Source organism: Lagenorhynchus albirostris, chromosome 10 (assembly GCF_949774975.1).
Source record: "Lagenorhynchus albirostris chromosome 10, mLagAlb1.1, whole genome shotgun sequence".
Classification (NCBI taxonomy): Eukaryota; Metazoa; Chordata; class Mammalia; order Artiodactyla; family Delphinidae; genus Lagenorhynchus; species Lagenorhynchus albirostris.
In genome coordinates, this window is record NC_083104.1 from 64,616,610 (window position 1) to 64,635,289 (window position 18,680).

The following is an 18,680-nucleotide window of genomic DNA, read 5'->3' on the forward strand; positions in this document are numbered from 1 at the left end:
AAGGAACAAAATATACTTAGTGCCTGAGAGGAGCAAGGAGCAAAAGAGCACCAGCCTCTGAACAGATGGGGAAGCTGAGGCCCGAAAAGGGGAGGGACACCCTTGACCAAGTATCCTTAGGTGTTGGTGCCACATGTCTGCCCAGAGCCTGAGGGCCAGCCTGGATCCCCTGGTTGGGCTGAATCTTGCAGAGACTAGCCCTCGCCCAGCATCCTCACTGGTCAGGGTTCACAGTGTCCAAGGCTGCGGTGCAGAAGTAGTGAGCTGTCCCCTGCTCAAGGCTCACAGCTCCTAGTAGTGTTGTTACTGAAAGTGGAGTCCAGCTACTCGCCACTCTAAAGCCAATTAAAAGGCAAGGTTGGTGGAAAGGAAAGTTTGCTTTATTTCAGAGGCCGGCAACCTGTGGGGGGAGGGTGGATTCCTGTCCAAATGCCAACCCCCCGCCCCCAATGACAATCAGTAGGCAAGAACTTTTATAGACAGACGGAAGGGGCTACATGCAGAAACAGCATTCACTTCTGACAGTCATCTTGAAATTGGTCATGCAGTGGTTTAATCAGCATCATCTTGTTTTTTTTTTTTAATTTTCTATTGATGTATAGTTGATTTACAGTGTTGTGCTAGTTTCAGGTGTACAGCAAAGTTATTCAGTTATACATATAGTATATTTGTTCTTTTTCCAATTTTTTACCCATATAGGTTATTACAGAATATTGAGTAGAGTTCCCTGTGCTGTAGGTCCTTGTTGGTTATCTATTTTATATATAGTAGTGTGTGTATGTTAATCGTAAACTCCTAATTTATCCTCCCCCCGCCCACCACCATGTTTCCCCTTTGGTAACCATAAGTTTGTTTTAGAAATCTGTGAGTCTGTTTCAGTTTTATAAATAAGTTCATTTGTATCATTTAAAAATGGCATTATTTCGTTCTTTTTCGTGGCTGAGTAATATTCTACTCTATATATGTACTACATTTTCTTTATCCTTTCCTCTGTGGATGGACATTTAGGTTGCTTCCACGTCTTGGCTATTGTAGATAGTGCTGCAATGAATATTGGGGTGCATGTGTCTTTTTATATATATATTTACTTTATTTATTTTTGGCAGCATTGGGTCTTTGTTGCTGTGCATGGGCTTTCTCTAATTGTGGCGAGCAGGGGCCACTCCTCGTTGCGGTGCGCAGGCTTCTCATTGCAGCGGCCTCTCTTGTTGTGGAGCACGGGCTCCAGGTGCACAGGCTTCAGTAGTCGTGGCACATGGGCTCAGCAATTGTGGCTCGCCGGCTCCAGAGTGCAGGCTTAGCAGCTGTGGTGCATGGCCTAGTTGCTCTGCAGCATGTGGGATCTTCCCGGACCAGGGCTTGAACCCGTGTCCCCAGCATTGGCAGGCAGACTCTTAACCACTGCGTCACCAGGGAAGCCCACATGTCTTTTTGAAGTATGGTTTCCTTCGGGTATATGCCCAGGAGTGCGATTGCTGGACCATATGGTAGCTCTATTTTTGTTTTTTTAAGGAACCTCCATACTATTTTCCATAGTGACTATACCAGTTTACATTCCCACCAATAGTGTAGGAGGGTCCCCTTTTCTCCACACCCTCTCCAGCATTTATTGTTTGTAGACTTTTTGATATGACCATTCTGACCAGTGTGAGGTGATACCTCATTGTAGTTTTGATTTGCATTTCTCTGATAATTAGTGATATTGAGCATCTTTTCATGTGCTTTTTGGCCATCTCTGTGTCTTCTTTGGAGAAATGTCTATTTAGATCTTCTGCCCATTTTCTGATTGGCTTGTTTGTTTTTTTTGACATAGAGCATCTTGATTATTTTAAGTACAGTTAATCTTCAGTTCCAGGGTTGGTTTATTCCCATTTCTTTGAGGCCATCTCTCAGAATTGAGGCCAGTTCTCAGCTTATGTCATGGCTAGAGCCTGGTCATCATGTAGTTAACTTCTTCCACCTGGTGGGGTTTTAGTATCTATAAGACAGCTCATAGGATATGGCTCAGAGTATTATCTATAGCCCTTGAGGAGGAACTAATGGTCCTTGACTATGCTTAATGACTAATCTATTATTATTTAGTCTTATTGGACTGTTTTCCTTTGTTTTTTCATTTTCTCACTTCTCTGATTAAACTTACTCTTTGGCTAAAGTTTTTCCACACTCAAAAGGCAGGCTGAGGACATGTGGGGCAAGGACCATAGGGTCCTGCTCCATTTCAATACCCTGTTTTCTTTGATACTCCTTAGTCTTGAGGAGGGACAGGTACAAAACAAGAAAGGGAATAAAGTTTTGGATAGAGAGGTTAATTGTAGACTTGGTAGAGGAATTCTGTTTTAGTTCCATTTCTGTTCCAGTTTCCCCCAAATCTTTGAGTGAATGGGGCAACAACTGCTCTCGCTACTTCCTGCTGAAGTGGGGCATAGTCCTGCCTCATTTTGGGAATGGACACAGAGTTGGAAATAATCTCAAGTTGCATGCTTAGCATCAACATTTTTTTTTAATTTATTTATTGGCTGCGTTGGGTGTTTGTTGCTGCGCACGGGCTTTCTCTAGTTGTGACGAGTGGGGGCTACTCTTTGTTGCAGTGTGTGGTCTTCTCATTGTGGTGGTTTCTCGTTGCAGAGCATGGACCCTAGGTGCGCAGGCTTCAGTAGTTGTGGCACGCAGGCTCAGTAGTTGTGGCTCGCGGGCTCTAGAGCACAGGCTCAGTAGTTGTCTCGCACGGGCTTAGTTGCTCTGCAGCATGTGGGATCTTCCCGGACCAGGGATCGAATCCATGTCCCCTGCATTGGCAGGTAGATTCTTTTTTTTTTTGCGGTACGCGGGCATCTCACTGTCGTAGCCTCTCCCGTTGCGGAGCACAGGCTCCGGACGCGCAGGCCCAGCGGCCATGGCTCACGGGCCCAGCCACTCCGCGGCATGTGGGATCTTCTCAGACCGGGGCATGAACCCGTGTCCCCTGCATCAGCAGGCAGACTCCCAACCACTGCGCCACCAGGGAAGCCCAAGCAGGTAGATTCTTAACCACTGCGCCACTGGGGAAGTCCCCAACGTTTTATATTATGAAAACATTAACTCTCTCTTTGATTACTTGTCATAGTACCTGGACAAACATTTGAAAATTAGTAGACCTATTACAATGAGGATAACAGTAAAAATGCATCTTTGTATTATTCTCTGAATGTGTTTGTTTTTTTCCCTTAATGGTTAAAGCAGATATACAATGTATGTTGACTAGGCCACAAGCAGGCTGTTTTGGTTAGTCTAAAGTTCATATTAAATCATGTGTAAGCCAGAATGACTTCCCCATACCTCAATATGTGAAAATTTCTTCCATCATTTCCCCCCCACTTTAACTGCAAATGTTTGCATAGAAAGCATTGATAATCAATATATTTTTCCAGCACTGCTGCTCTGGGTTCATTCGTGTCCCTCAGTGCTAGACCTACTTTTTGGTTATATATTGGCCTAGTTATCCATGATGGGGGAAAACTAATCAGACATAACAAACTAATACAGGGGTATGCTGATGGGGAAACATTTTATAGGCTACACATTTTAGCACTAATACCCAATTGTCACACAAGCACTGTACATGTGCTTTTATTTTTTATTCTTTTATTTTTTTATTTTTTTCAAATATATATGTATATTTTTAATGTTGAGCCTTCGTTTTATTTATTTTTATTTTTGGCTGTGTTGGGTCTTCGTTTCTGTGCAAGGGCTTTCTCTAGTTGTGGCAAGTGGGGGCCACTCTTCATCGCGGTGTGCGGGCCTCTCACTGTCATGGCCTCTCTTGTTGCGGAGCACAGGCTCCAGACGTGCAGGCTCAGCAGTTGTGGCTCACAGGCCTAATTGCTCCGCGGCATGTGGGATCTTCCCAGACCAGGGCTCGAACCCGTGTCCCCTGCATTAGCAGGCAGATTCTCAACCACTGCGCCACCAGGGAAGCCCCATATTCTTTTATTTTTAAAAAATATTTAGTTGGTTGCATTGTGTCTTAGTTGCGGCTCGAGGGCCCCTTAGTTGTGGCTCGCCAGCTCCTTAGTTGCGGCTTGTGGGCTCCTTAGTTGTGGCATGCAAACTCTTAGTTGAGGCATGCATGTGGGATCTAGTTCCCAGACCAGGGATCAAACCTGGGCCCCCTGCATTATGAGCATAGAGTCTTAACCTCTGTGTCACCAGGGAAGTCCCTGTACATGTGCTTTTAGTAGTAAACTTAAAGCCAGCAGTGATACACATCATAAGTAATTATACTCTATGATAACTTAACTAGCCAATTTTTTCCATCCTGAGCATTGGGGTCAAAAATATGGTTTTAGGGACTTCCTTGGCAGTCCAGTGGTTAAGACTCTGCGCTCCTAATGCAGGGGACACAGGTTCAATCCCTGGTCAGGGAACTAAGATCCTGCATGCTGCACGGCACAGCCAAATACATATATACATATGGTTTGAAGCAAAACAATAGCTTTTCATTAGAATTCTTTAAATTTCTTACCCAGTTCAGCAGTATGATCTGAAAGTTATCAAATGTTGTCCATATAATTTAACTTACGAAATCCTAGTTGCTTTAATATTTCTTCTGAGATGCCTAGGGGCCTTTTGGAATACTCAAAGTTGGCTAGAGAAAGAAACTTATGGGCTTCCCTGGTGGCACAGTGGTTAAGAATCTGCCTGCCAATGCAGGGGACACGGGTTCAATCCCTGGTCCAGGAAGCTCCCACATGCCGTGGAGCAGCTAAGCCCATGTGCCATAACTACTGAGCCTGCGCTCTAGAGCATGCGAGCCACAACTACTGAGCCCGCCTGCCACAACTACTGAAGCCTGTGCAACTAGATCCCATGCTCCGCAACAAAAGAAGCCACCACAATGAGAAGCCCGTCCACTGCAACGAAGAGTAGCCCTCACTCGCCGCAACTACAGAAAGCCCGCACGCAGCAATGAAGACCCAACGCAGCCAAAAATAAAATAATTAATTTTAAAAAGAACATATTCCATAACCTCTAAAAACTCACATTTTTTCGCATAGCATAGTTTCTCTTTATTGTGGTACAAGATGCATGTTTAATAAACCCAAACATCTTTTGAAGTTCTACTAATTAACCCAAGGCTGAAGTCTCAGGCAAAGTGGGCTGTGTTTGTATTTCAAGGACATGATAAGAGTTAACTTCAAGTTTTCTCCTAGGCATATTTTTGTTCTCTGAGGGTCAGAATTCTGAAAAGAGTATTTTATCAAGCTAGCTTTCTCAAACTGCAGATGCAGAAAGAACCAGAAGAATTTCAAAACTCTTGGAATTTCAAAAGAGTTTCATCTTAACCAATTTTCTCCAGAGTCTAAAGAATACTTTTGTCTCATATTGGTAAAAAAAAGTATCTTTGGGACTTCCCTGGTGGTCCAGTTCTTGAGACTCTGTGCTTCCACTGCAGGGGACACAGGTTCGATCCCTGTTCAGGGAACTAGGATCCTGTATGTCAAGCAGTGTGGCCCCCAAAAAATTGTCTTTTTTCTTTAGCCATAATCTCATAGCTAAAATTTTTCCAATCACACAAATGGAATATATATACACTCACACACCAGAAGACAGAACTGTCACAAATCCTCCAAGAGGATGACTGGTACAGATCCCCAAACAAATATTTCCCCAACACAAATGGTCCTCAGTGTCAGACACATGTCAGAACCAATTGGCAAAATGCCCAGATAGCAGTTTGTGCTCAAAATAGAAGTTTGCCTGGGTACTCACCAGTGGACTTACTCTGTCTCGGAGCTTGTCAGCTCGTCTAGATGCATGTTTCCGTGCCACCAAGGAAAAACGTACATTGGCAGCCAGTGCTGAGCAGGGGAGAAACAGGGAGGATTCCTGAAACAAATGGTTTCAGCTGCTGCTAGGAACGCCCCCCCATATCCCTCTCTCAGGACCAGCTAGCCACGAGCAGCGGGCTCCTTGCAGCCATCCCAGCACACAGTCATGGTGGGCGGGTCTGCTCGGGAAAACCCCAGGGAGCCAGGTGCCGTGAGAGTGCAGCAGCCCTACGTCGGGTGCCAAAAACTGTTACCGAAATTGGGGATCCGGCTGCTCGCTGCTGTAAAGCCAATTAAGAGGCAAGTTTGGTGGAAAGGAAAATTTGCTTTATTTTGGAGGCCAGCAACCTGGGGGGAGGGCGGATTCCCGTCCAAAGGCCAATTCTCCCCCACTGACAATCAGTGGGCAAGAGCTTCTATAGGTGAAGGGAAGGGGCTACTTGCAGGAACAGCACAGTCAGCCGTGACAGTCATCTTGAAATGGGTCATGCGGTGGTCTGATCAGTGTCATCTTAATTGTTTACGTACACTTAGTCTTCAGTTCCAGGGTCGGTTTGTTCCTGTTTCTTTGAGGCCAGCTCTTGGAATTGTGGCAGCTTACGTCATGGCTACAGCCTGGTCATCATGTAGTTAACTTCTTCCACCTGGTGGGGGTTTTAGTATCTGTAAGACAGCTCACAGGATACGGCTCAGAATATTATCTATAGCCCTTGAAGAAGAGCTAAAGGTCCTTGACTATGCTTAATGACGAAACTATTACTATTTTCTCTTGTTGGACTTGTTTAGACTCAGATTTTTAGTCTTGTTTCTGCATTTTCTCACTTATCTGATTAAACTTAACTGTTTGGCTAAAGTTTTTCCACAGACAAAAGGCAGGCTGAGGACATGGGCAGCAAGAATCACGGGGTCCTGCTCCATTTCAGGGTCAGGCCCAGCCTGTACACGCTGCCCCTTTGAAGACCAGGCCACTAGCTCTCTGAGTCCTGTCTCCTAACTACTCAGCCGTTCTCGTCCAGGGTGGCAGTGAGGACTGGGGGATGGGAGTAGGGCAGTGCCTGCCCCGGCCCGGGGGCAGCACATGGCCTAGATTGAACAGCCGTGATGCCTGCTGACAGATCCGTGGCACACACAGCCACCCTGACGTTCACGCAGGTGGCGGTGCTCTGACCTGTGGGCCGGGAAGCCACATGTCTGGGACTCAGGAGATACGTAAGCGGCTAATGGAGGCTTTGAGGCTGGGCACCAGGGCAGCCGGAAGGGCATTTACAGGAGCCCAGTAGCTCAGAGAACTGAGGAGGCACTGAGCCTGGGTGGGAGGTAGGAGGGGCCCTGCTGCCAGCTTTCCAAGGGGCTTGGGTCCGGGCTTCAGGTGGTGGTGGGGGGTTCAGGGAGGTTCTAGGGGCTGAGACCAGAGGTTCTGCGTCAATTGGGGATGGGGGGGAGCTGAGGTGGGTCTTCTGCACCAGGTGCAAGGATTCAGCTATGTCAGGGTGGGCAGTACCGAGGTGGGCAGATTGAGAAGCCTTCTAGGGTTCATCATTGAGCCCCAGGGTGCCAGGTCCTGGGGAGGGAGTGCAGGACACGCACAGAGATAAGTCTGATTGCTGGCTTTGAGGAGTTGTGTGTGTGTGTGAAGCAAACTGCGGATTTATATAAAGCAAATATGTAATTACGTGGCCCTAGGTTTTAGCTCTAAGAGTCCAGGAGCACAAAAACAGTTGCAGGCACCATGGTTCTGGTGGTTGCAGCAGGCTTCTGAGAAGAGGTGCCCACGCTTGAGCTGGATGATGGACTTAGGGGAGAGGGGAAGGACAGGATGTGGAGTGAAGGGCTTATGGTGGAGAGACCGGGTGGTGGGCACGAGGGGTGCTACAGGGTGGCTCTTGGGGTTACCCTAGGGATGGGGAGCCAGTCTCTGGGCAGGAAGCCCCCATCCAATGCGAGCTCATGCCTGTAGAGCCCCCACAGCAAGTTGGGGCCCCAGGCCTGGAATGGGGCATGTGGGGAGCTGCCCTCATCTCCAGGATCTCTCTCCTGCCCTCCCAGCACATGAGCAGCCAGCCTGCTGACCGCCACTCCACACCTGCCCACCCCACAACGGCCACACCATGTCTGGCTCCTACGATGAGGCCTCGCTCGCTCCAGAGGAGACCACCGACAGCTTCTGGGAGGTGAGGCTTAGATGCTCCCCAGGTCCTGGGGACCAGGCAGCCTGGCTGCGTGGAGGCCCAGGCTCCCACCCACCCGTGACCTCAGATCTTGCTCCCCAGCCCCACGGACCCCTCCAAAGCCCTCCATGTCCAGCGGGCAGTTGTTGCCACCAAGTGGTTCCTACAGACCATTGAGCCCAGAGCCCCTCTGCCTCCCAGCTGCCCCTGGAGAGATCCTGTGGAATTTATGATGTGGAACAGGGCCCTCGTGACCCTCTGCTCTGGGGGCCCCGGCTCAGACTCCTTGTGCTTCACGCAGGCAGGTGCAGCACTTTACAGCTTACGTGGCCTTTCACGGCTGTGCCCCGCCTCCTACCCTATGCAGTGGGCAGGGGGCGGAGCACTGGTCACAGAGAAGTGTTACAAGTTCAGGGAGCTCCGCAGCGACAAAGACGTGGAGTCAGCATTGCAGGAGCCTTCCAAAATATTGGAGACCCAGAAAGAAATTTTCCATCGGCTTCCAAAACCCAAAGTAAAAACTGCCAAACCTAAATTAATAAGTGTTTAATGAGATGTCTACAAAACATAATATTATGTCAAGAAGCTGCAGCTCAGCTCAACGCTTATATGACTCTATATAAATATAATAGATTTAGCACGGCAAGTACAAAATGAATAATTCATTTGAGTCTAAGTCCAAATTATAAATATCCTTCTGCACTTGGTGGCAGTGAGGAAATTCTGTTTAAAGTGGGATGAGGGAGTGTATAGACGGTGGGGTGTGAGGGGGGTGTCCAAGTCTCCATCAGTGAGAGGGTCCAGAGCCCCCAGGGTGTGAGCGCGGGGTGGCCCGCCGGGCGCCCCCTGCAGGACAGGGTGGCCAGGGCGGCCGGGCGGGCGAGGCGGGGAGCCCGCGGGAGTCGTGCTCGCTGCTCGGCCGCCAGGTGGGGAACTACAAGCGGACGGTGAAGCGCATCGATGACGGGCACCGGCTGTGCAACGACCTGATGAACTGCGTGCAGGAGCGCGCCAAGATCGAGAAGGCGTATGCGCAGCAGCTCACCGACTGGGCCAAGCGCTGGCGCCAGCTCATCGAGAAAGGTGCCCCTCCCCCTCCTGCCCCATGCCCAGCCCTTGCGCACACCCCAGGCGCTAACCGGGCCCCCACTGTCTGGGTCCCGGGAGCGCCCTGCCTCTGGATGCACTTGCACCCCCCAGTCGCCGGGCCCTGCCCTGCACACTTCCCCTCCCAAACCACGTAGGCCTCCCTGTCCCCGGTCAACTCTACTTTCTGCAATTTTAGGTTGGATTAAAAACAAACAACTTTTTATTTTGAAATAATTTAAGCTTAGAGAACAGTTGCTAGAATAGTACAGAGAATTACATACCTTTCACCTAGACTCACCAGCTCACATTTTAGCACGTTTGTTTTCTCACTCCCTCTCTATTTATAGGCATAGCTTTTCTGAACCATTCAAGTTAGAGACATGCCCCTTCACCCTAAATTCTTCATGTATCACCGAAGAAATAAGAACATTTGTTTACATAACCATAGTTCAGCTATCAAATTCAGGGCGTTTAATGTGGCCCATATGCAAATTTTATTATAGCAATTGTTCTTGCTGGTCCAGATCCTGTGGGAAGTCTGGTCCCGGTGGCTTCCCGTTATCTGTCACCAGTTGGTTCTTCAGTTTTACCTTCAGTCAACATTCCTGGAGCACCGACTGTGTGCCTGGTGCAGTGTGCTGGCTTGTGAGAGCTCATGGGGGTCCAGGCTGCCACCCATGGGGCTCACAAGCTGATGGGGGAGACAGGGAGTAGGCCCAGAGATGGACGCTGTAAGAAGAATTCATCAGGGCTGGAGGCCGAGGTGTGTGAGGATAGAGTACTCAGAAAAGGCTTCCTGAAGGAGGTGGCTGTTCTTGGGCCCTGGAAGATGGATAAAACTGTAGGGAGAGCAGAGGAGGGCATTTCTGCTGCCATGGGAAATATGGGGAAAGCCTTAGAGAAAGGAGGTGTGAGGCGAGCCTCTGGGCCAGGGGTAATGAGGACCCGGTGACCACATGGCCATTTCCTCAGGCCCACAGTATGGCAGCCTGGAACGGGCCTGGGGTGCCATGATGACGGAGGCGGACAAGGTGAGCGAACTGCACCAGGAGGTGAAGAACAGCCTGCTGAACGAGGACCTGGAGAAGGTCAAGAACTGGCAGAAGGATGCCTATCACAAGCAGATCATGGGCGGCTTCAAGGAGACCAAGGAGGCTGAAGACGGCTTCCGCAAGGCCCAGAAGCCCTGGGCCAAGAAGATGAAGGAGGTGCCTGGTGGGCGGCTGCCACGGAAGGGGCGAGACTGGGCAGCTGGGCTCAGAGGGGCAGACTGATCAGAGGGAGGGTCTCTACAGATGTGGCAGGCAGTACACTGCCCGCTGGTATTGGGCCCACAGGAGAGCAGCACTGCCTGCCAGAGAGAAACACCCACAGATGGGGCAGGCACTGCAGTGCCCGAGGGGAGGGTGTCCATAGGGGCAGGCGGTGCAGGGAAATGCACAGATGGGTGGGCACTGCTCCTGAATACCTGGAGCTGGGGCCTGCATCCCTTCCGCCTTTTAAGAATGTGTGCTCACAGCTCCCGGTGGAGTGGGCAGGTGGGAGGGGTTGAAAGTGAACACGTTTGCTTCTGCTTACACCCTGCCCCCTCTCCCCCCCTCCCCACAGCTAGAGGCAGCCAAGAAGGCCTACCATCTGGCCTGCAAAGAGGAGAAGCTGGCCATGACCCGGGAGATGAATAGCAAGACGGAGCAGTCGGTGACACCTGAGCAGCAGAAGAAGCTGCAGGACAAAGTGGACAAGTGCAAGCAGGATGTGCAGAAGGTGCTGGTCGGGCTGGGGTCTCAGGGCCCCCTGGAGTGGGTGGCAGCTGGGAGCTGCAGGCCTGGGTCTCACCCACCCCCCCACTTTGCCCTGGTTCCTATAGACACAGGAGAAGTATGAGAAGGTGCTGGATGACGTGGGCAAGACCACACCCCAGTACATGGAGGTCATGGAGCAGGTGTTTGAACAGTGCCAGCAATTTGAGGAAAGGAGGCTGGTCTTCCTCAAGGAGGTGCTGCTAGACATCAAACGTCACCTCAACCTAGCTGAGAATAGCAGGTAGCTGGGCGTGGCGGCACGGTGGGCACAGGCAGAGGCAGCAGGGCATCCTGGGCCCTATGTTATAGTGACAGGAAGGGGAGGGCGGAGCTGCAGGGGCCAGTAGCTGCCTGGGTGTAAGCTGACGCACACCAGATACTCAAGAAACATGCTTGGATGGATGGGTGAGTGGCTAAGGTGGGGATGGAGAAAGGTGCCCACTGGGCATACCTGGAGCTGCCCACTCAGAGATTGCTCCTTGGGAAGCAGCCTGATTCCCAGCTGGGGGGCACGCCAGCACCCTGGTCTCCTGAACAGGCTCTGGCCCTCACTGAGGCTGAGATGGGGCCATGGTGCATCTTGCCCTGCACCTCTCCATCTCCCCCGTGCACAGCTATGTTCAAGTGTACCGCGAGCTGGAGCAGGCCATCCGGGGGGCCGACGCCCAGGACGACCTCAGATGGTTCCGCAGCACCAGCGGCCCTGGCATGCCCATGAATTGGCCTCAGTTTGAGGTGAGGATGTGTGGGGATGGGGAAGGGGAATCTGAAACAGCTGGAAGGAGCCTTGGGGGGCAGTCCCCCAGCCTGACTGCTCCCCTGACACCCCCCAGGAGTGGAACCCAGACCTCCCGCACACCACCACCAAGAAGGAGAAACAGCCCAAGAAGGCAGAGGGGGTAGTGCTGACCAATGCTGCTGGGATGGTGGAGTCCACATCCCAGGCTGGGGACCGTGGCAGGTAAGTGCCTCCTACGGAGCTTCCTGGGGGCCAGGGGGGTCCACATACTGGGACAGCTGAGTTTTACCTCAGGAGACAAGAAATGGTCTCAGTCATGGCAAGCTTGGGCTCCTCTCAAAGGTAGTGATAGGTAACCCCATGAGAGCACCTACTGTGTGCCAGGTACTGTTCTAAGCATTTTCCATAAATTAGCTCCTTAATGTCTCTCAACACTCTGAGGAGTGTGTAAATATTCCCATTTTACAGATGGAGAAATCAACACCCAGAGAGGTTAAGTGACTTGCCCAAGGTCACACAGCTGGTTAGTAAGCCTCAGAGCCAAGATATGATGCCCAAGAGGTCTGGCTCCAGAATCCTCACTCATATATTTGCCTTGGCCTTCTTTCTTTCTTTTCTTGTTTTGTTTTTTTTCTTCCAGTTTTATTGAGATATAATTGATACATAGCACTGTATAAGGTTAAGGTGTACAGCATAATGGCCTGACTCACATACGTCATGAAATGATTATCACAATAAGTTCAGTGAGCATCCGTCATCTCATATAGATACAAAGTTAAAGAATTAGAAAGAATTGTTTTCCTGGTGGTGAGAACTCTTAGGATTTACTGTTGTAACTTTCATAGATAACATACAGCAGTGTTAATTATCTTTATCATGTTGTACATTACATCCCTAGTACTAGTAATCCTCACTCTTAGCCACTGGGTTGTAATACCCCTTTCAGATGAGGGGTCAGATGTTCTCTGGGGTCTCCTTCAGCACCTCCTCACTCAAGGGCTGAGTAATGCTAATAGTCCTGCCTCCCATCTGGTGAAAGAGCTGTCAGTGAAGGTCACTGGCTCCGGACCCCGTCTCCTTGCTCCAGCCTTGGTGGACTTTAGGGTCAGGGCTCTGGCTGGGAGGAGGGGGCAGCCCTAAGGACAGGGTGAGAGGCCACTCATGCTGGGTCCTCTCTCTGCCTCTCAGTGTTAGCAGCTACGACAGGGGCCAGACTTACGCCACTGAGTGGTCGGACGACGAGAGCGGGAATCCATTTGGGGGAAATGAAGCCAACGGGGGCGCCAACCCCTTCGATGAAGACGCCAAGGGAGTGCGTGTGCGGGCGCTCTACGACTACGACGGCCAGGAGCAGGACGAGCTCAGCTTCAAGGCTGGTAAGGGGGCGGGACCGGTCGAATCTGGGGCGGGGCCTGGCGCATGGGCGTGGCCAAGACCTGGAGGGCGACCTGTGCTTCGGGGGCAAGACTTCAATTGGAGAGCAAGGGCAGGGCCTGAGACTGGCAACTGGGTGCCAGGGGCAGAATCTGGACCTGAGAATAGGGTTGGGGTAGGGCCAGAACAAGGATTGGGGGCGGAGCCTGAGGGCAGGGCTGCCAGGAGGACGGACAGGACTACGGCAGTGAAACTGAAGGCGGGGCCTGGTTTTCTGGGGTGGAGCCGAGATTAGGTGGTTGGCTGGGCCGCCCGTGGGTGTTGAGGTGTGGGTGGGGCTGGTCTCGTGGTGGTGGTGGGGGCTGGCATCCGGGCAGTAATGGGAGGGGCACTGGGGTCAGCCCAGTGTAATCAGAGGGCTTACCCGGCAGGTGGGGGTGGGGGTCAGTCCTCTCTGAGTTCCTGTCAACCAGCTCCTCTGTGTCCCCTCCCTAGGAGATGAGCTCACCAAGCTTGGCGAGGAGGACGAGCAGGGCTGGTGCCGCGGGCGGCTGGACAGCGGGCAGCTGGGCCTCTATCCCGCCAACTACGTGGAGGCCATCTAGCTACCCTGCTCCCCTCCACGTCACCCCCACTCCTCACCCACCGCCTCCCCTCCCTGCCCACTCTTGTCCTCCTCCCCTCGCCATAGAGTTCCAGACATATTTTCCAATCAAGCTTTTATTTTTTTAAAAGTCAACAGAACAAAACAAAAAAATACTAAGAGACAGAGCATTTGCCTGGAGGCCAGGGTGGTGGGACTTGGGGTGATGGCCCCAGGGTAGGTGAGGGTCTTAGGACTTAGCCCAACAGCGACATCACAACATCTGCTCTTCAGATCCCACCAGAGAGTCTCCTGAGCCCAGAGGGGTGTCTCCTGGACCCTTTCATCCTGCCTCAGTCCCCCCAGCCTTCCCCTCCCCACCCCAGGCTGCCAGCACCTGCCCCCATCTTCTGGGCCTGGTTTTATGACCTCTGCCTCCAGCCCCACCCTGCTCCCCTCCCACCACCTCCCTATTGTGAAAGACCTCCCCTGCAGCCCCCCAAGAAGGGGGCCTCCTCTTTAGTCTTCCACTCTGCCTGGGGACTACCCTTCTCCTAGCCTTGCGCCTCAGGACTGGTGGGGCTGGAGGAGGGATAGTCACCCTCTTCTCCCATAGAGCTTTCCAGGGGTCCCTAGACTCCCCAGGACATGAAGAGGGGTGAGTTGGAGTTGGTGACAGTGTGACTGGGGTGTAGGAGGGTGACTGAACGGGGAGCAGGCTCAGCGGAAGGACCAGGACCCTGCTGGGGCCCTTCTTTGCAGCTGTCAGTACTTCCGGCACAGGCTCTTCCTCAGACCCCAGCCCTGCTCTTGTAAGGCCTCAGGCCGTGGGGAGGGGCCCCAAAGCCCAGCGCAAAGCCAACAACAGTAGCAGCCTCCTGGGGAGGAGGGCCTCTTGCCCTCCCTGCCTCCCTCCCTCCCTCCATGTCCATCTAAAACTATAGAACCACTGGGCTAAGTGGGCCTCCCATGCCTCTCTCCCCTGCTCTGGCCTGCCTGGGGAGGCACTGGGGACCCGGTGCCTGTGGCCAATGGGAGAGGCATGGGTTTGCAGGAGGGAGGAGCCCTGGCCTCAGGAGCAGGACAGCCGCCAGGTCGTTCTTCCTTGTCCCCTCTCGCCCAACCCCAGCCCCTGGCAGCCCCTCCTGCTGGCAGCCCCTCCATCTCTCCAAGCCCGGGTCTCAGTTAAAGGACTTTTGTGGGTGGGAGGAGGCAAAGGGCCTCCTGCAAGAGCAGGAGTGTTTCCTGTGGTTGGTGAAAGGAAGTGGTGCTGGATTGCCAGGTATTCGTACCAGGTACCAACCAGCCTTGCCCATAGGAGTGGGGCGAGGGTGCTTGAGAAGCTGACCAGGGCAGGACAAGACCCAGTGAGGTAGGGGAATGATGGGAAGAGGAGTCTCGGGAACCTCCGGGGTGAGGCCTTGAGGCTTCCTGCAGCACCAGGTGAGGTTACTGCTCACAGCTGACGCCACTTCTGAGCTTCGGGCCTGCAGACACCCTACCCGCTCAGCTCCAGCAGCTCCTGGACCCCGGGCCTCCAGGTAAAGACAGTGTGATACCCCAGCCCCTCCATCAGCCTCTGTCCTCTTTTGCTCCGTGCTTCTTCTCCCAGCAGCCCACTCAGGAGGTCGCAGACCCCAGCCTCAGGGCCCTGAGCCTGCTCATGTGAGGACCTGGGCAGAGTCACAGGGGCCTGAGCTGGTGCAGGCCTCCTTTGGGGCCAGGGGAGTTGGGGGTTTGGGGACAGTGGCACCCCCAGGGTCGGGCAGACTCCCCTCTCAGCACCCCTGTTCTTGTTACTGTCTGCCTTCTGGGCCTCTGCTGCAGCCTGAGATGTGCCCTAGGCCCCTCAGAGCCTGAACTAAGATTTCGGAAGCCTCAGGCCTCCGGACTCCAGAACAAAAGCCTCTTCAGCGTCTCCCCAAGGGCAGGAGTTGGGGTTGGAGGCCTCTGCCCCTTGGAAGGCAGGAAGCGAGCACATCTGCACCTTGGGTCTGGGCTCCCCCTCTCTGTGCCCGTGGCTTCCTGGTACCTGGGGAGGGGCTGTGGCCCTGGCTGGACCCCAGGCCTGTCCCTCAGCACTCCAGCAGCCCACTCCGGGGCAGGGACTCGAAACCCATTCCTTCTGAGCAACCACCTCCACGGCCCTGTTGGGGACCACTCCCTCTCAGTCCCCAGGCTCCTCAGGACCCCAGGGCAGGAGGGTCTCCCACCCGGAAGTCCCCCTGAGCCCCACCTGTCAGTGCTGGTGTCAGTCACTCAACGCCCACCGCCTCCTGCAGCCCCCGTCCGCCCGCCCCCTGGATGCTGCGCAGGGCGCTCTGCGGGGCTCGGCGTGTACCGTGTTTTGTCCCCAGTTAAGCGCCCTTTCTGCGGCCTGGCTCTGCGAGGAGCCGGGGCTGCCCCGCCGCCTGCCACCCTAGGCTTCCTGACTCCATTAGTCCAACACCTGTGAAACTCCGAGAAGTGCTGTGGTCTCAGCAATGCACCCGTTTTGTACATGATTGTGTAATTTAAAGGTATATAAATACAAATATATATATATATAAGTCGTGACTGTATGACTGTCGATAAAATCCAGAACTGTGTCAACCTGGCTGGACGTTGTCATCCTGAGTCTTGTGTGTCTTGCGAGCGCTCTGAGAGTTGCCTGCGGTTGGACGTCTGTTGGGGAGCACGCTGGGTCCTGTCCTGGCGACCACCACGGGCTGGGGGCCTGAGGGCTGGTCCCTTCACCTTCCAGGGCCCCGGGTCCTGTCTGTACAGGGAAGGTCACACCTGATGCTCTCCAAGGCTCCAAGGCTGTGGCCTTTAGAATCCCGGTGCCTGGAATGAGCACTGACCAGGAGACCTGGGGCATCCGGGGTCCCAAACTCATGGTTCAAGGATGAATTTGACCCCTAAATAGGTTTCCATTTTTAAAGCAAAATTCTAAAAGTGGCCGCTGAGGCCCGTGGCTTCTGGTGTTCACAGTCCCGGCTCCCTGTGGTGTGACATCAGGCCATGCCACACTTTCCTGTGTCCTGCCTGACCTCTGACAGCACTTCTGTGTGGGGCCCCTTGTGGGGCAGGACAGGGGCTCTGGGCTCCTAACTCTGTTATGCCCGGGGCTCAGCCCCCAGCCCAGCTTCAGCTCCAGTCCCAGCCCCTGCTCCAGCTTCCCCACTCCGGCCAGATCCCCTCTGGGGCAGGGCAGGAGTCCCTGTCCCAGTCTTGCCATCAGGTCAGTGTGTCTCAGCCTCCCCCGTCTGGTTAGATGTCTCTCTGAGGCCCTTCTGGCCTTGACAGCCTGACAGGGTCCTGACACAAACCCTCGTTCAAGGTAAATATACTATAGTCCCCTCACCCCTACTGTTTTCCCCCAGCCTCGGGGCATGCTCAGGGCAGGGAGAAAAGGTCCATTTGGGGATTGGATCTGTTCTCTCCCCCGTATTTTTCATCCCCCAGATCAACCTCCAGGGCCAAACCCCTGGTTTTAGCCAGAGGACTCTTCAAGTAAAGATAAACGTTTGCCTTATTTGGACAGGCTGTTCCATGCAGTTATGGGGAGCCCTGGAGGCAGGCTCCCCTGCAGAAGGTCAGGGAGTACCTAGGCTAGATGGAGTTCTGACAGGCAGGTGTGTGAAGGAGAAAAAGGATTCCGGAGTTTGCTGCCAGCGCGCGAGGTGTCCCTGGATGTGTGTGTGCCTCTGTGCCTCCTGCAGACCCACACGGCAGGGAGCTGCCCCACCCAAGCCCCCCGCAGCTCCGCGTTCTGGAGCGCCTCCAGCTCCCCACTCCTCGCCCCTAATCCTCCTCCCTCCCTCCCAGCCCCAGCCTGAGATCCGAGGCCTCTCCAGGCCCAGGCCCAGCTGGGGACGTGCAAGCAGGTGGCTCCAGGGACTTGGGGGCAGGGTGGGCAGGCCGGAGACAAAACCAGTTCAGCAGTTCAGCAGAGCCGAGCTGGGTTCTGGCCAGGGCCCAGTCTGCCCCCTCCCCGGGGGTGGGCAGACAGCAGGGGCCCAGCGAGGCACTGGCCTGGGGCAGGGCCTCCTCCTCCTCCCAGTGCAATCCCAGCTGACAGATGCCAAGGTGCTGTTTGCTCACTGCCAGGAGTAAACTTTCTTCTGGAGACAATAAAATTGCTGAGGGCAGAAGGTGCAGTACAGGGCAGCATTTAACCCTCAGTGGTCTCGGTGGCGCTGGGCTGTCTCCTGGAAGCCTGTCATCAGAAGCTAAGCGTTACAGAGGCTAAGGGCGCTGACAGAGCAGGAGGCATGGAGGAACAGGGGGAGCCCTGTCCTTGTGGGTTCAGTTCTTGGTTCTGCCGCTGATTGGCTGTGTGACTGTGAGCGAGCACTTAACTGCTCTGAGCCTCAGTTTCATCAGCTGCAAAGTAGCGTGTGTGGGGGGTGACCCTTACCTCACAGTTTTGTTGGGAAGGTTAATGACAAAAAGCAGTGGAAGCACCTGGCTGCCTAGTCGGCCCTCGGGTCAACTTAGCTGGATGAACAAACGTGAGGGGAGCATGAGGAAGCCGAGTTGCTTTGCCCAGGAAAGAAGGCGGTGGGTTCCATCTCCCTCAGCACACAGACGAACACTCAGACCCACCGCTTTTTCCCGTCAGGGGCCCTGGCCCCTCACACCTAGCTTGCAGGGCTCACAGCTTCCGGGCCCCTGAGGAGGTCTGTGGCTTCTCTCAAGAGAGGAATTGCCAGCAAGCCAGGCTCTCTTCCACTCTCGTTTGCTGCAGAGCCAGTGTCCCATGAGGAAGACTGAAGGCTCCATCCTCTCCCACAGCCCTGCTGCCCAGCCCAGAGGCCCTGCAGTTGGCCAAGCAGAGGCAAGGGCTGTGGACCCCCTCACAAGAAGGGCAGCCCTCGGCCCACCCCAGGGGAAAGTCCTGATCTACAGCAGAGCAGGAGGATGGGAAGGACGCCACCATCTCTCCAGTCCTGCCGCAGACCCTTTTCAGCCCCGGCCCACGCCCTCCTTCCAGCTGACACCAGGTCAGGGGAGATGCGGGCCAGTCCAGCCCCTCGTTGGCCTTGAGGACTAACTGCCTCTCTCCCACTGCTTCTACCAATCAACTGCCCCTTTCCTTTTAGGCTCAGCTCAATGCCACCTCCCCCAGGAAGC

General features: G+C 53.6%; 1 protein-coding gene across 2 annotated transcripts; it reads left to right on the top strand.

Moving 5' to 3' along the window:
• Positions 1-7,915: 7,915 nt before the first annotated feature.
• Positions 7,916-13,718, top strand: PACSIN1 (protein kinase C and casein kinase substrate in neurons 1). Of its 2 annotated transcripts, none has more exons than XM_060164145.1 (9): positions 7,916-7,978; positions 8,902-9,058; positions 10,037-10,272; positions 10,673-10,828; positions 10,932-11,107; positions 11,481-11,601; positions 11,700-11,827; positions 12,794-12,981; positions 13,475-13,718. In XM_060164145.1, the coding sequence occupies exons 1-9, from the start codon at positions 7,916-7,918 to the stop codon at positions 13,582-13,584; spliced, it is 1,335 nt and encodes a 444-aa protein (XP_060020128.1). In that variant the 3' UTR covers positions 13,585-13,718. The 2 variants fall into 2 exon arrangements, with proteins under 2 accessions (XP_060020128.1, XP_060020127.1); XM_060164144.1 differs by having other exon boundaries at positions 11,700-11,820; positions 12,760-12,981.
• Positions 13,719-18,680: the final 4,962 nt, after the last annotated feature.

Bases quoted from the DNA above. Each gene is read 5' to 3' on its own strand.
- PACSIN1 (XM_060164144.1), top strand. From the start codon at position 7,916: ATGTCTGGCTCCTACGATGAGGCCTCGCTCGCTCCAGAGGAGACCACC. The intron at 9,059-10,036 runs GTGCCCCTCCCC...CCATTTCCTCAG, and splicing joins GCGCCAGCTCATCGAGAAAG to GCCCACAGTATGGCAGCCTG. The intron at 11,821-12,759 runs GTGGCAGGTAAG...ACAGGGTGAGAG, and splicing joins CACATCCCAGGCTGGGGACC to GCCACTCATGCTGGGTCCTC.